General features: G+C 35.3%; 1 protein-coding gene across 1 annotated transcript in view; it reads left to right on the forward strand.

The window, feature by feature from the left end:
- Positions 1–6,852: 6,852 nt before the first annotated feature.
- The window catches only part of Brr2 (U5 small nuclear ribonucleoprotein l(3)72Ab), an 85,768-nt gene continuing 77,400 nt past the window's right edge, over positions 6,853–15,220 (forward strand). The window contains exons 1-4 of the mRNA XM_069833805.1: positions 6,853–6,933; positions 7,169–7,332; positions 9,818–9,989; positions 11,059–11,251. Coding sequence (XP_069689906.1) covers positions 6,889–6,933; positions 7,169–7,332; positions 9,818–9,989; positions 11,059–11,251 — 574 coding nt within the window. The 5' untranslated portion in view covers positions 6,853–6,888. The remainder of the gene's footprint in view (positions 6,934–7,168; positions 7,333–9,817; positions 9,990–11,058; positions 11,252–15,220) is intronic.

Genomic DNA, 15,220 nt, shown 5'->3' on the forward strand with positions numbered 1-15,220 from the left:
ATATGAGGCTATAGGGTACTTTTGGAATTGCCAGTGGGCAATACCCATAAACAAGTGTCAAGTTATTTCATTTTCATTTTTTTTTTTTCCTTTCTCTGTTCCTGTTATTCCCAACTATAATGTATTTATTTATGTACAATAAAGTTTACTTAATTAAAAAGAAAAAAGAATAGTCTATATTATTTAAGAATCACATCTGCAAGTAATATTGCTGAACCGGCAACTTCTGTGCCAGGCACAAGTAATGTTATTAATGATGTTAAAACTGCCTTTGTGGATGTGTAGGAATGAGTAAACTTTTTTTCTGCCCTTGTTTATTATTTTTTCGTGAAAAATCTGTGTGGAATGATACAAATTATAGTGATTTAAATAATATTTACAGAACCAGGAAACGACATAAAAACTCTGAAAATCACCTCAAAGAATAAAGGCAATTTTATAGAACATTTGAATTAGATTGCAAGGCACGACAGTTGACTGAAAACACACTTAGAATACTCCACTTATGTTTCGTGGCATTTCACCTTCAATTCAGACATTTCAGAATGTCTTTATATTTTCAGTGGTCGAAGTCATGGATAATAAAACTAGGAAAGTGGTTTGTAAAGCTCCTTTCGTACCTAGCTTTAATTCTGAGTGAGAGCTCTGATATAGAATGAAATCCCAGTTATCTTCAATTCTGTAATATGTAACAGAAGTTGGCAACTTTGAAGGAGTTTTAAAATTCACAGACGTCAGCAAGGATAATCTACAAATGCTCTTCTTGAACATGCTTTCGAAGTCATTAACGATTTTGATTGCGCTGATAAACTTATTGCTCAAACCTACGATGGAGTGGCTGTCATGGCAGGAGAACATAATGGTTTACATGCAAAATTTCGCAGCCACTGTAAGTCAGCGATTTTTGTGCATGCTACGCGCACAAACTAAACTTCATCTTATCTCAGTCTGCCAATTTTATGAAACAAGTTAAAGTCATCTTCACTAATCTTGCTGGATTTTCGAGTTTTTTCTCTTAATCATCAAAGTTGGAATTTTTATTTGAATCAATAATAGATAACGAAGATTGTGTGAATGGGAGGAGGGACCTGAAGGCTTACACTGTAGCATGAGATTTATTGTGCTTACTACTCCTATTCTGTGAATGATTGGGTAGCCAAACAGCAGCGCTCTTGTACAAGTACAGCACACCACACTGTGAACTTAACCCGGGCTATGTTATGGATCAGGTGTGGCTCGTGATTAGGTTCACTGGTTCACTGAACTCCCTGTCTCTTGACGCCACTCATTTCTTTGATAATTGTTATTTCTAAGAGTAACTGCAGAAAAGAAACTGCTCTACACTCAGCTTCCTTTGGTTAGAGCATAAACGAACTATAGCGAGTAGTCAGGTGGAATACTGTAGCGAGTGACATCTCGGGGTTCATTCTCAGAAGTGAATCAGCAAGAGCTTCTAAAACAGCCTGCGGCAATGGGCAAATGAGAAGAGGTAGAGGGAAAATGTGTTAAAAAAAACTCTGTAGTCGCCATCGAAATTCGTGGTTGGTTCCAGTATTGCCTTTCTCTGTTGCACACACTACCCTTCTCTACCATTCATACACTTCACTCTCCAGAGCTACCTATGGAACAGGTTTCTCTTTTGTTGACACTTCAGAGGGAAAAGGAGTAAAGAAGGATTTGCCCATGATTTTGTCAGAAATTTTTTATTTAGCAAAGTAGTTACAAGGTTGTATTCCCGCCATCTATTTTTTTAAACAAGGATTGTACATTCGAATTCTGTGAATCCTGAAAAAGACGAAATTCGAAAACTGGAATCTTCGCGCTTCTTTGTCATTCAAATCTTTCGAATTGTAATAAAAAAAAGTTAAAACTTTGTAAAGATTTGTTTTAATTGATCCAATAGATTCATTCACTAACCAATAAAAGGCTATTGTTGCAATTTCTGTGGTACCCGGATCACCAATATTACTTTCTGGCAGCCCAAAGTGCCAAAATGTTTTTTAGTATGCCATATTTATGCCATGTATGGGTTTTATTTTTCGAAAAATAACTTTTCTTAAATTCGTTTTTCATTAACTACAGATTTATAATTTTGCCTCAGTTAAAATAAATAATTTGAAGAAAGTAATTTTTTCATCTTATTCTCTTATAATATTACAAGTGCATTATTATTATTATTATTATTATTATTATTATTATTATTATTATTATTATTATTATTATTATTATTACCGGTATATGGAGGTTTAGAAAGATTTGAGATTTGGGAGATTCCAGGGATTGGAGAACTATTACGATTTGAATTCAACAAAATTTAGGATTCGTTTATCTCCAGCTTCTAACAATAATAAAATGGCACAGAGACTAAGAGGAAGACGAAAAATAGGAAAGAAAGGAGAATGATGGGTTTGCAGTGAAATACCTGCCTTTGGGAAGAAAACTATGAAAGAAGAAATCACAATGGCGCAAAATGGTGTTAGTGTAGCCTACTCCAGAAAACTAACTTTCTAACTGTTATGTTAGAAAAAAAAACTTTAAATAAAGATTCTAGGGGGACCTTTTCCACTTTTAAAAATTTCTTAGGACTAATTATGTAAGGATAAATCGTTTTCTAGTGTTCAAACCTCAAGTTTATGAAAAAAGTGGAGTAAAGTCATAATTATTGTTATGTTTTCCATATTTGCTATTTGCTAAGAGAGTGATTTTAGCAGGCTAAAACAGGGGTGTGTGATTTAAATAATTTAACCTAAATAATAAAAGAATGTATGGTTCATAAAAATTCAGTGCTTGAAAAAAAAAAAAAAAAAGATATGGTATCAGGGAAGAACTTGACACTGCATTCAGGAGGAATACTGTAGCTTACCGAAAGGCATAATGACATGGTGAGAAAAAACAAAGAATCTTTTAACTTGTTTCAATGAAAAAGTGATCGTAATTTCAACAATTGAGAGAGAAGAGTGGATTTTCATTATAAACATTCAATATCGTAATAACACCATCTTTCACATATTGCGATAGGTGAGAGTTTGATTCATATAGTCTTATTTTGTTTTTATTGTAATAGCATTATTTTTTCGTGAACATGAACTCTTTATCGAATAAAATAATGTTGTGACTTTTGAGTACTGGTACTGGTATTAAATATGGATGATATGTGAATTAATGATGGCAAAATGATTCCAAGGTTCAATGCCGAAAGTTAGGTCTACCCAGCAATTCTGCTTCAATTGGTTGAGGGAAAACCCCAACCAGGTAATTTGTCTCAACCAAGATTTGAACCCGGATCCGCTTGTTTCACGGTCAAACGTGCTAACCATTACTTCACAGCAGTGGACATAGGCTCTGAGCACAATTATATAACAGATTGCTCAGGCTTGGCTTTGACGATAATTTTTATGTTTCACTATGCTGTCATCTAGCTAGTGCATAAGAAAACACGTTATAACTCTCATTTGAATTGCGTAATACCACATCAGTTAAATATCTTGGAGTGCTTCTAGACAAACGTTTATCTTACAGGCATCACATTCAAAATATAAGAGACAAAGCATTTCAAAGATACATGGCACTCTATCCACTTTTCAAAAGTCTGACTTGAAGAAAAGCAAAAGTCCTGCTGTATATACATCAGTCATCAGATCATACATCCACTACTGCTGTGAAATATGGGACCAAACTCATCCTCGTCACCTGAAGGGTCTGGAAGGAATTCAAAGAGCTGTCTGCAGAACAATCACTGGTGCACACTACCTCACTTACCAATGTCAAACTCTACAATGAACTTCATATACCCTTCCTGGTTGCTCATATTCAAGATATACAGACTACATACAGGAAAAATCTACTTCTTCATGCCAATCTTTTACTAAGAGACATAACATAAATTCAAACAAATACCTCCGTTATCACCATTAATTCGAGAAAAATTCGTTCCAGCACCGGGAATCGAACCCGGGATCTCTCAGCTCTGCGTGCTGAGCGCTCTTTCCAACTGAGCTATGCTGGGACACAATCCACGGTGCTGGTCGAACCCTTCTCATTGTAATGTTTTTACAGCCTACTACCTGTATTTTAGACATGTAAGTCATACATGCAGGAGTGCATATTTAAATGACTTTATGGCCATATTCAACAGCAGTTTGTGAAAACTGTTAACATAATGAATTTTCTTTAATAAAACCTATTTTATATTTCAATTTGTTTAATCATAATTTTGTAAAAGGCAAGGCTTCATGAGACCTGGTACTTTTAATAAAAACATCTTAAAAAAAATTGAATTGCGTGAAGCAACTGTACTTCCATCTATCGGTTGTTCCCAAGCGGCAGTGGCGATCCTGGTGGTTGTTCTCTTCCACATCTTTTTAACATTAGGATGATCAATCTGTTATATATGTGATCTGGGAACAGTGAGCTCTACATGTGAGCTCTATGTAGAACTCACTATCTGGACATAACATTTTAGGTGAGTCACATTTTTATTAACTTTACTTTCGCTTCTGCTATACTCTCTGGTTGTATAGGAGACGAGACGATAAAAGTCACCCTCGGCTCCCTTTATTGCGCATGCGCTATCGGTGAAGAAATTCCGCTTCCGGTGTGACGCCGAGCCCCGTTGTAAGCATAAAAATGTTTTATTTACCGCAGTAATTGTGAACTGGATTTCTTTTACTTTCATTCGAGATTCATGGATTAGTTTTCAAACTTCTGTAATAATGCCTGTGGTATGCAAACATTGCAGTACCATATTTAGTAAACAGTCGAATTTAAACAGACATTTAAGACATGTACATAAAATAGAGCAAGTGAACATATATCGTATCAGTAATATTATATCTTTCTCTTGTAAAATTTCCAGTTTTGGAATTACAAGGTTTTGATCGCCACCCGACGATGAGCCATTAGTTTCACTGTCATTAATATAACCCAATTTATCATTGTATTCCCGTTCACTGCACTTTCAGTGGGGACAATTTTCTTTATTAAGCATTTATCCATTATCAGTAGTTATATAGCCGTTGCTAATCAATTAACGAGCACACACCTACGACGACGATCATAACAAAAAAAATCAACCTAAAAACGAGTGTTGATAATGGTTAGTTTTAAATTTTGGGTAATTAAGTAGTAATCATCAGCCAGGCCATTTTCCCGTAATAGAGATCCAGGATAGATACATTACCAAGTATATACATATATTTTAATAATTGTGTAGAAACAAACCATCGACAGGTCGTATCGGCCAGGCCATCATCTTACTACAACAGAGATCCAGGGTGTAAAGTGGATACTGGATGACAAGTTAATCATATACAAACGAAATTTAATAAAAGAAAATACATATGATAACGAAGGTGCCCTGGACCTCTATTGCGAGAATATGGAGGCCTGGCCGATTATTACTACATAATTACCATACACTGTTAATTAACTGTTAGCTCTGTGTTATTTCCGCTTGGTAAGACTTAGGACCATTACTGTTCGATCCCAATAGTTCATAGATTTGAACTGAACTACAAACATGTGGATCATGGATAGAGAAGTGGAGTCACTCTGTTGCATGTGTGAAGATTCACCGATCTCAAATTCAGGAAAGATAGCGGCATTGTGAATTGCTTTACTAACATGTTCGACAGCTGACTCCTCTATCAGTGATTTAGATGGATAAAAACATTTAGGGCCTACAGGAACTCATAAAGTTAGAGGTATGTTTCCTAATTTACCATGATATTTAAAATGCTATTGTTCTAAGGGTGTCCCGATTTGTTCTTTTGGATGGTTCCTTGTCCATTTTGTCACTCAACTGTGGAATAATAAATAATAATGAATGTAGGTCTATACCGGTAATAATAAAAAAATATATATCTTCTTTTTTCCGAGATGTTCCAGTCGAACCAAACCACTACTCTCTATAGAGTTCAAATAATAATCTTTGGCCTATAACCTACTTCATCTTTCAAACAAATTAATTCAATTTTTGGCTAAACTAGTGCTGAAGTAGTTCCCCGCTTATATACATGTTGCATATACGAATCTGTGACAGGTTAGATTTGGTTAGTTTAAGGTTTTGTTACGCCATGCATATATTTGTCTATGATGCATATACGATCAACTGTATCTACATAAAAAGAAACCCTTATAAATTCAACAATTTTCACTTCCGAAATCACCAGAACTACTTCAGCGCTAGTTTCGCCGCTTTATTTACATAGGAATATCTCTTCGAATTGTTAACAAGGTTGAGATCACTCTTAATTTTACTGGATGTGATGCCCCTGGTTTTATAAATTTGGACACAAAGTGACTTGCAGCCCCTCTGAAGTTGGCACCTACGTTTGGTGATATTTATTTGCATATCACGAGATTCGTAAGTTGGTTTACAATTGAAATATCCAGAACTACCACAGCGCTAGTTCTTGCCGCCCCTCTGAAGTTGTAGATGGAATATTGTGTTAGCCAAGTTTAATATCAATACTACCACCAGAAATTAACTCTTAATACATATAGCCTATCAAGACTTATGAGGAAATATTCTGGAATACAATTATACGAAAATAACGTTTGACTTGGATAACAGGAGCTGGAGTAATAATTGTGAAATCAATCAATGCACTATTATTATAATTACGTAACTTGTATCACCGAAATGTAAATAATATATGATCGTGACGAAGGTGAATCTAGAATGCGGTGAATAAAACAATTTTTATGTTTACAACGAGGCCCAGCATCACACCGGAAGCGGAAATACTAACCGATGGCGCATGCGCAAAAAGAGAGCCGAGGGTGACTTTTATCGTCTCGTGTATAGGAGGCCATGACGTAGAACTACAGTCACAGTTTAAACACATCAATAGTTGATATAGAAGGCCATGACGTAGAACTCGCATCATGGCGGATGCTGCGGCTAGGCAGCTTCAATATGAATATAAAGCTGTAAGTTACACCTATATAGTCATTTTAATTTTTATTGTACTTATGTTTTTATGACAGAAAAAGTATTAATTTTTATGTATGTATACAAACTGGAAGTCATACACTTCATGCTATTGAACATTAATGTGGACTTTTCTGACGTTGTGTTTACGTTTTAATGTATTCTAAATGTTATTTCCTTACACCTTATTCTGTTGCTTAAGATAATATTGCTTTGAACTTATTTATGTTTTAGAACTCAAATCTTGTACTCCAAGCTGATGTTCGTCTCCTTGAACGGCGTCCTCGAGATGAAGCAACTGGCGAGGTTATGTCCCTTGTGGGGAAGCTTGACGGAACTCGAATGGGCGATAGACATCAAAGAACACGTCCGGTAAAGGCTGCAGAAAGGAAAGCAAAGTGAGTCTTTGGCAGATAGGTATATGTAATTTATTACTCTCATTATTTCTTGGTTGTATTGTAGGCTTAATTCTTTATTCGTAACATGTCTTATTCTACTGCTTGTCTACCTCTAAGAGAATGATTAGGCTGCGGGTTTTCGGGATTTTCTATAGCACGCTACACTGAAGGTTTCTTGACGAAAAAGGGTAATTTTCAGAGGGGAGGTATAATTTTGAATGTGAAGAAAAACGACCAGGAAGAATGCATCAAGTGCTGCTACAACACGATAATGCACGTCCACTCTTTGTTAAAATGACAAAAGCAGCTATCCAGGAGCTTGGTTGGGAGATGACTCCATATCCCTGATATTGTCCCTATCTTACACCCTCAGATTCCCTTTTCCCGTTCTCTATTCAACATTCTTCAAGTGAACTCCTTTGATAATTAAGATGCATTACAAACTTGGCTTACGACTTCTTTAACTTCAAATCAGCAGATTTCTTCAGACGCGGAATCGAAAAACTACCCCAGTATTGGCAGAGAGTCATAGATAATGTAGGAGAATAGGCCTATATTATTGATTAATTTTTGTTTTCTATTCACCTCAAAAACTTCTGTCACAGCAAGAAAACGCTCGAACTTTTGCTTCAACCCAATATAACGGACACATGCATTATGAACAATTTGTAATCTTAGTCCTACTGGGTGTTCATTTCAAAGTGTGTCATGACGTCACTGTTGTGAGTCAGCGATTTGAAGCGAGTTTCAGCTTTTATGTCAGAGAAGTTGCCTATTAATCAAGGCGTTCAAGCTGAACTTGAGAACGTGTACGGTATAACGTCGTAGCAACAGATGGCGGTCTGTAAAGTCTGTGTGCTACGATAACCTCTTTCGAACTGTGTTTTGTGCGGGCAAGACGTGCGCAGGGTATTTGTTATCATCGGTTGCGTACGGCAACATTTCGCAATACAAATCAAATGCTCCTTGTCCATGTTGAAAGTCGAAGTTAATATCAACATATACGTAAGTAATCGTCTTAACCCTCTCCACATATCCCGACAGTAAGAAAAAAACTCACCTCAGTACGTGTTTCCAAACAGTTCACATTCCTGCCACTGCAGGTGTTACCGAACATATCGGTAAGTACTCTTCAGAATGAACGCTGTACTTGCTAGGCAACTTCTGTGGCACATAAGTAATACGCCTCTCTGGAAGTGTAGGAAGATTGAATTCTCTAGGCTCAGTGACTAGCCACATGACGACATACATTGAGCCATGACACACTTTGAACTGAACACCCAGTATCACATTAATCATCATGAAGCATAATAGAGTAGAAACAAGCATCTTTTTCAGAATGAAGAGCAGATATTCTTAAGACTTTCAGAGAATGGGATATTGAGAAGAATTTTTTTCAAGTTTCTTTTGTGTGAGTATGTATATGAATATTACTTGAGTGTGTATGTGCATGCATGCTGATAAAAATTGTACTAGTACTAGTAACCTAAATTCCTGCTAGAATATTATGTATTAGCCTACATCATGTTATGCAAAAAGAAAAGTATCCATCGTAAAAAAAACACAAACTACTTCTAGACAGTTAAGCTTTGTAATACATTTAATGAAAGATCTTTAGTAGGAAGACCAGAAATTTCTTGATAAAGAAGTAGTCTATACTCTATGCCTCGGTAAACAAAAATGAACGGATCCTGTGGCTAGTTCAGCATGTATGGTCCAGTTTCGAGTTCACTTTCGTGACTTTTTAAACACTAGGCTGTGAAACTGATAGATTGACTGTATCGGGAATGATAATCACAAACTATCAGGGCCTCTATGCTCTTCTGACTTATTCCTTGTGACTTTTTGTGTGGGGATATGTGAAGGATTCAGTGTTTGTACCACCATTACCGGTTGATCTACCAGAATTCAGGACTCTCATCATTAATGCCTTTCCTAAAAATTGGCAAACATGCTAAATCGAGAGTAAGACGAACTTTATTATAGAGTTAATGTGTGCAAGTCACTAGAGAGGCATATACCGAGCACCTGTAATATGTAAAAAAAAAAAAAATTGACGAGTTTTTCTATGTAACTGTATCCTACAGTTTTGTGTTAATATGTTAATCTAATCTGAGTTTATGTAATTATGATTAATTTGATGTAATTTATTCGGAATTTAAAATTGACAAGACATTCAATTAGAAAATATGTGAAATTTATAAAAATAAAGAAACAGGGATATTTTCAAATAGAAAAGAGTATAGAGTATTTGGACCTCTGAAAGAGTATGTCTGTTACCCTATCTTTAGTGGTATTTGACGAATGATAAGCACTGACCTAAGCTTTGACCAGATCTATCTTGCCTAACCTGGGATACTACTGAAATGCAATATACATTAATTGTGATATTATAAACTGTGTATTGTGAAAAATAAAGGGCTCATTTAATCCCTACTGAATAATATTAGAGAGTGCCCATTTTAATAGTAGTTGCATATTTCAGACGTCAGAAACGAGATGAAGCTCAGTATGATTTCACTCGGATGAAGGGAGCCACACTGTTGTCTGAAGGAGTGGATGAGATGGTTGGCATTCTGTACCGTCCAAAGACACAAGAAACTCGGCAAACTTACGAAGTATTGCTCAGTTTTATTCAAGAGGCTTTGGGTGATCAGGTAATACTGTATTTTATGTAACAAAAGCATAGATTTTTTATATTGTATATATAGGCAACTTTATTTCATTAGACAATTTTCTAGAAATCTTAATATTAATATAGTGTCTTCACTGAAAATATCATGGATGAAAGAAATCAAATGATTTTCTCGTATTGAATCATATTTAACTATCCTAACAGTCTATCCTGAAAATATGTTGTTCAATATGTAACTTATTTGAGAAATAACAGATGTTAGCCCAGTTATGTCATACATTTTTATTTTATTTTAGCATAAATAGAATTATGATAATTATATAATAAAGTATATTGTATTCTTCACTTGAAATAATTAGGAAAATTAAATCCAGAGTTTGAGATGGGCAGGGCATGTAGCACATATGGGCGAATCCAGAAATGCATATAGAGTGTTAGTTGGGAGGCCAGAAGGAAAAAGACCTTTGGTGAGGCCGAGACGTAGATGGGAGGATAATATAAAAATGGATTTCAGAGATGTAGGATATGATTGTAGAGATTGGATTAATCTTGCTTAGGATAGGGACCGATGGCTGGCTTATGTGAGGGCGGCAATAAACTTCCAGGTTCCTTAAAAGCCATAAGTAAGTAAGTATAATAAAGTATACTTGACATTATCAGTTTATAAAATTATAGCCATGTATATTTTTAGTCTTGTGTGCTGTCAGTAAACGAATTGCATTTCAAATTATATGTATTTAATTTTTTTATTTCTTCATAATATATAACTAGTCAAAATTTGTTCCATAAAATTGATTTTTCAATTAGATTTGTTGAAAAATAAAGTAGACCTCTATCCATTAGGTCTGACTAAGGCTAAAAGCAGTGGATTGAAAATAGTTAAATGTCACAAAAAAGGTGATGTTATTATTCCATTGCTTATGAAAGCAATTTGACGTGTCATGGTAACTGTAAACAAGTTGCAGTTTTTTTTTTTATAAGTATTGGAAATTTCGTATTTGTTTTAAAATGTTCTGTATGGAAAGTTTTCATGAAACAAATTGTGTGTATGTAGAAAGTTTAAATTATTTTTAAATCTTCCTCTCGTATAGCCTCGTGATATTTTGTGTGGTGCTGCTGATGAAGTATTAGCAGTCTTGAAGAATGATCGTTTGAAGGAACGGGAAAAGAAACGTGAAACAGAATCATTGCTTGGAAATTTAGCTGAAGAAAGATTTGCTTTGTTAGTAAATCTAGGAAAGAAGATAACTGATTTTGGTACAGAAGAAAAAGTTGCAACAGCAGGTTAGTGGTTTATGTAACAAATTAAATATGAGAGTTTAAGAGAAATGATACTTATATTATTAGAATTTTTTGTTGACGTAATAAGATTAAAGAAAATGACAGTGGAATCTTTGGCTCCAAAGAGTTTGGTGTAAATGCATATTATTAAAATTATAAGTCATTCAGTATCACGTGAAACCTAGCTGTGTGTGAGGGGAAGGAAAAAATGGACTGAGAAGCTTCCCTTCCTCACTACGTTTCGACTAGCAGCTAGCTAGTTAGCTTACTTACCCCCACCATAAGGTTCTTACTAAAAGTTATAAAGCATACATCCATTTGGTTTCATGAGATAACGAAAGACCTATACTTTTCAGGCAATAAGTACGAGTACATGTTATTAAAATTACTTTTTAGACTATGAAATATAGGAAGAGTTTATAAATTGGCCTTTATGTTGTCTTTCATCTACAGTGTTTATTTTCAATTATAATATACCCTTTGCGAATTGAAAATGTTGCTTTAATCTGAATTAAAATTAAAATTTATAATAGATTGTATGCTTAGGAATAAAAAGAGAGATTACTTGAAGGAAAAACTGAATGAGGTAGAAACAATAAAAACATTAGAGATTTATATAAGAACATAAAGGAATTCAAGAATGGATATCAGGCAAGGATAAACGTGATCAAGGATGAGAATGGTGACTTGCTTGCAGACACTCATTCAATCCTGATCAGATGGAAAAACTATTTTGGACAACTCCTAAATATACATAGGCCAAATAGAAATGATCGGGACGAAATTCAAATACAAACTGCTGAGCCATTTATACCCGAACCCACACTTTCTTAAGTCGAAATTGCGATAGAAAATCTGAAAAATTATAAGTCTCCATCGATCAAATTCCAGCAGAAATAATACAAGAGGGTGGAAGCGCATTATCTAACGAAATTTATAAGCTTGTGCTTGCTATTTGGGAAAAGGAAATTGTACCAGAACAATGGAAGGAGTCCATAATCATACCTATCTCTAAGAAGGGGGACAAGACTAATTGTAACTTTCGAGGAATATCACTTTTGTTGACGTCATACAAAATTTTGTCCAATATTCTTTTGAGAAGATTAACTCCATATGTAGATAAAATTATTGGGGATCATCAGTGTGGTTTTAGGCGTAATACTGGATGTTCAGTTCAAGATGTGTCTTGGCTCGCTGTATGCCGTCATGTGGCTAGCTGATGAGCCTAGAGAATTCAATCTTCCTACACTTCCGCAGCTCAGGTGTATAATCTAAGAGGCAGAGAAGTTGGCTAGCAGTACAGCGCTCATTCTGAAGAGTATGTGCCGATACGTACGGTAACGCCGGTAGTGGCAGGAATGTGAACTGTTTGGAAATACGTACTGTTGGGATATGGGGAGAGGGTTAAGACGATTACTTACGTATTTGTTGACATTAACTTCGACGGTCAACATGGACACGGAGCATTTGATTTGTGTTGTGGAATGTTACCGTACGCAACCGATGATAACAAATACCCTGTGTACGACTTGCCGGCGCAAAACACAGTTCGAAAGAGGTTATGGTAGCACACAGACCGTACAGACCGCCATCTGTTGCTACGACGTTCAAGTTATACCATACACGTTCTCAAGTTCAGATTGAAGAACGCCTTAAATAATAGGCAACTTCTCTAACTTATAAGCTGAAACTCGCTTCAAATCGGTGACCCAACAACAATGACGTCATGACACACTTTGAAATGAACACCCAGTAGATCAACTATTGACCAGATATATTGTATTCGACAGATAATGGAGAAAAAATGAGAGTAGGCTATAAGGGTACAGTGCATATATATATATATTTCAAAAAGGCATACGACTCGGTAAGAGAGAAGTTTTATGTGATATTCTTATTGAATTTGGTATTCCGAAGAAACTAGTGCGATTAATTAAAATGTGTCTCAGTGAAACATACAGCAGAGTTCGTATAGGTCAGTTTCTGTCAGATGCGTTTCCAATTCGCTGTGGGTTAAAGCAAGGAGATACACTATTACCTTTACTTTTTAACTTTGCTCTAGAGTATGCCATTAGGAAAGTCCAGGATAACAGAGAGGGCTTGGAATTGAACAGGTTACATCAGCTGCTTGTCTATGCGGATGACGTGAATATGTTAGGAGAAAATCCACAAATGATTAGGGAAAATACGGGAATTTTACTGGAAGCAAGTAAAGAGATAGGTTTGGAAGTAAATCCCGAAAAGACAAAGTATATGATTATATCTCGTGACCAGAATATTGTACGAAATGGAAATATAAAAATTGGAAATTTACCTTTTGAAGAGGTGGAGAAGTTCAAATATCTGGGAGCCACAGTAACAAATATAAATGATACTCGGGAGGAAATTAAACACAGAATAAATGTGGGAAATGCCTGTTATTATTCGGTTGAGAAACTTTTATCATCCAGTCTGCTGTCGAAAAATCTGAAAGTTAGAATTTATAAAACAGTTATATTACCGGTTGTTCTTTATGATTCTGAAACTTGGACTCTCACTTTGAGAGAGGAACATAGGTTAAGGGTGTTTGAGAATAAGGTGCTTAGGGAAATATGTGGGGCTAAGAGGGATGAAGTTACAGGAGAATGGAGAAAGTTACACAACACAGAATTGCACACATTGTATTCTTCACCTGACATAATTAGGAACTTTAAATCCAGACGTTTGAGATGGGCAGGGCATGTAGCACGTATGGAAAAATCCAGAAATGCATATAGAGTGTTAGTTGGGAGGCTGGAGGGAAAAAGACCTTTAGGTAGGCCGAGACGTAGATGGGAAGATAATATTAAAATGGATTTGAGAGAGGTGGGATATGTTGATAGAGAATAGGATAGGGACCAATGGTGGGCCTATGTGAGGGCGGCAATGAACCTTCGGGTTCCTTAAAAGCCAGTAAGTAAGTAATAGATCTGTAATAGGTGTGTGTAATATTACGTAATACTAAATAAGTTGCGCATGTCTTTCTTGTTGTAAGTGCTTGTAATTTCCAAACTATTGGCTCTATTTCAAATCTAAAACCATATTTAAAAAGCTTGAACTTTGTACATATATTATAAACAACATGTCTGGATCCATCTTTAATTATATTATAGGAGCTACACATTGTTAACGGGACTTTTGACATGTACAACCTTAGACAAAAAATGACCACTGTCCTGTAGCATGAATTTGTCTAAGCCCACTTTGGGCAGCGCCTGGTTCACATGACTAGAAAGGATGTTTATTTTGCATCTAATTTACTCCGTGAATATATCTTCGTTATAAATTGTTAATAACACTTGGCCTATAAACAAACAGACAAAGCAACAAACAAACAAAACGAAGGAAAAACAGAGTGGAGTCGTAGATAAGAAATTTTTTCATGTGTAACCTAAGCTGTCACGGAATTAACCGAAGTCTTTCAAAGGGGACTAAGCGTATAGCAGCCAGTCATTTTTTTTTTGTTTTTGTTTTTGTTTAAGACATTACATTGCACTAAGTAATAGGCAATGCTAGTAATATTGTTAAACTATTGTAAATAAACATAACACGTGTATCATTTAAAATTATTTTCTGATGATTTTACATATAGAGTTCAATATCATGAGCCTTTTAGTATTGCATTTGAATTATTAGAAGTGTTATAAGTAGTCTTACACTTCTCATTCCCTGATTCCATTACCTGGTTCTGTCACTTAGGGATTCTCTGATGTAAAATTTTCGGTATTTACGTCAAAATTAAATATATCAAAACTTTAATATTACAGTATAAAGTATGACTGAAAATACTGTAATGATTATGATAACTACGAATTGTTATATAATCCTATAATCCTTAACACTTGTTCACAGGGTTATTGATTTCTTAGCGATCAAATGAATGGACAAAGTAGGTAGGTATATGTTTGTGATTGTGTGTGTGTGTATTCACACATGCACAATGCACATTGTATT

Source organism: Periplaneta americana, chromosome 8 (assembly GCF_040183065.1).
Source record: "Periplaneta americana isolate PAMFEO1 chromosome 8, P.americana_PAMFEO1_priV1, whole genome shotgun sequence".
NCBI classification, from domain to species: domain Eukaryota; kingdom Metazoa; phylum Arthropoda; class Insecta; order Blattodea; family Blattidae; genus Periplaneta; species Periplaneta americana.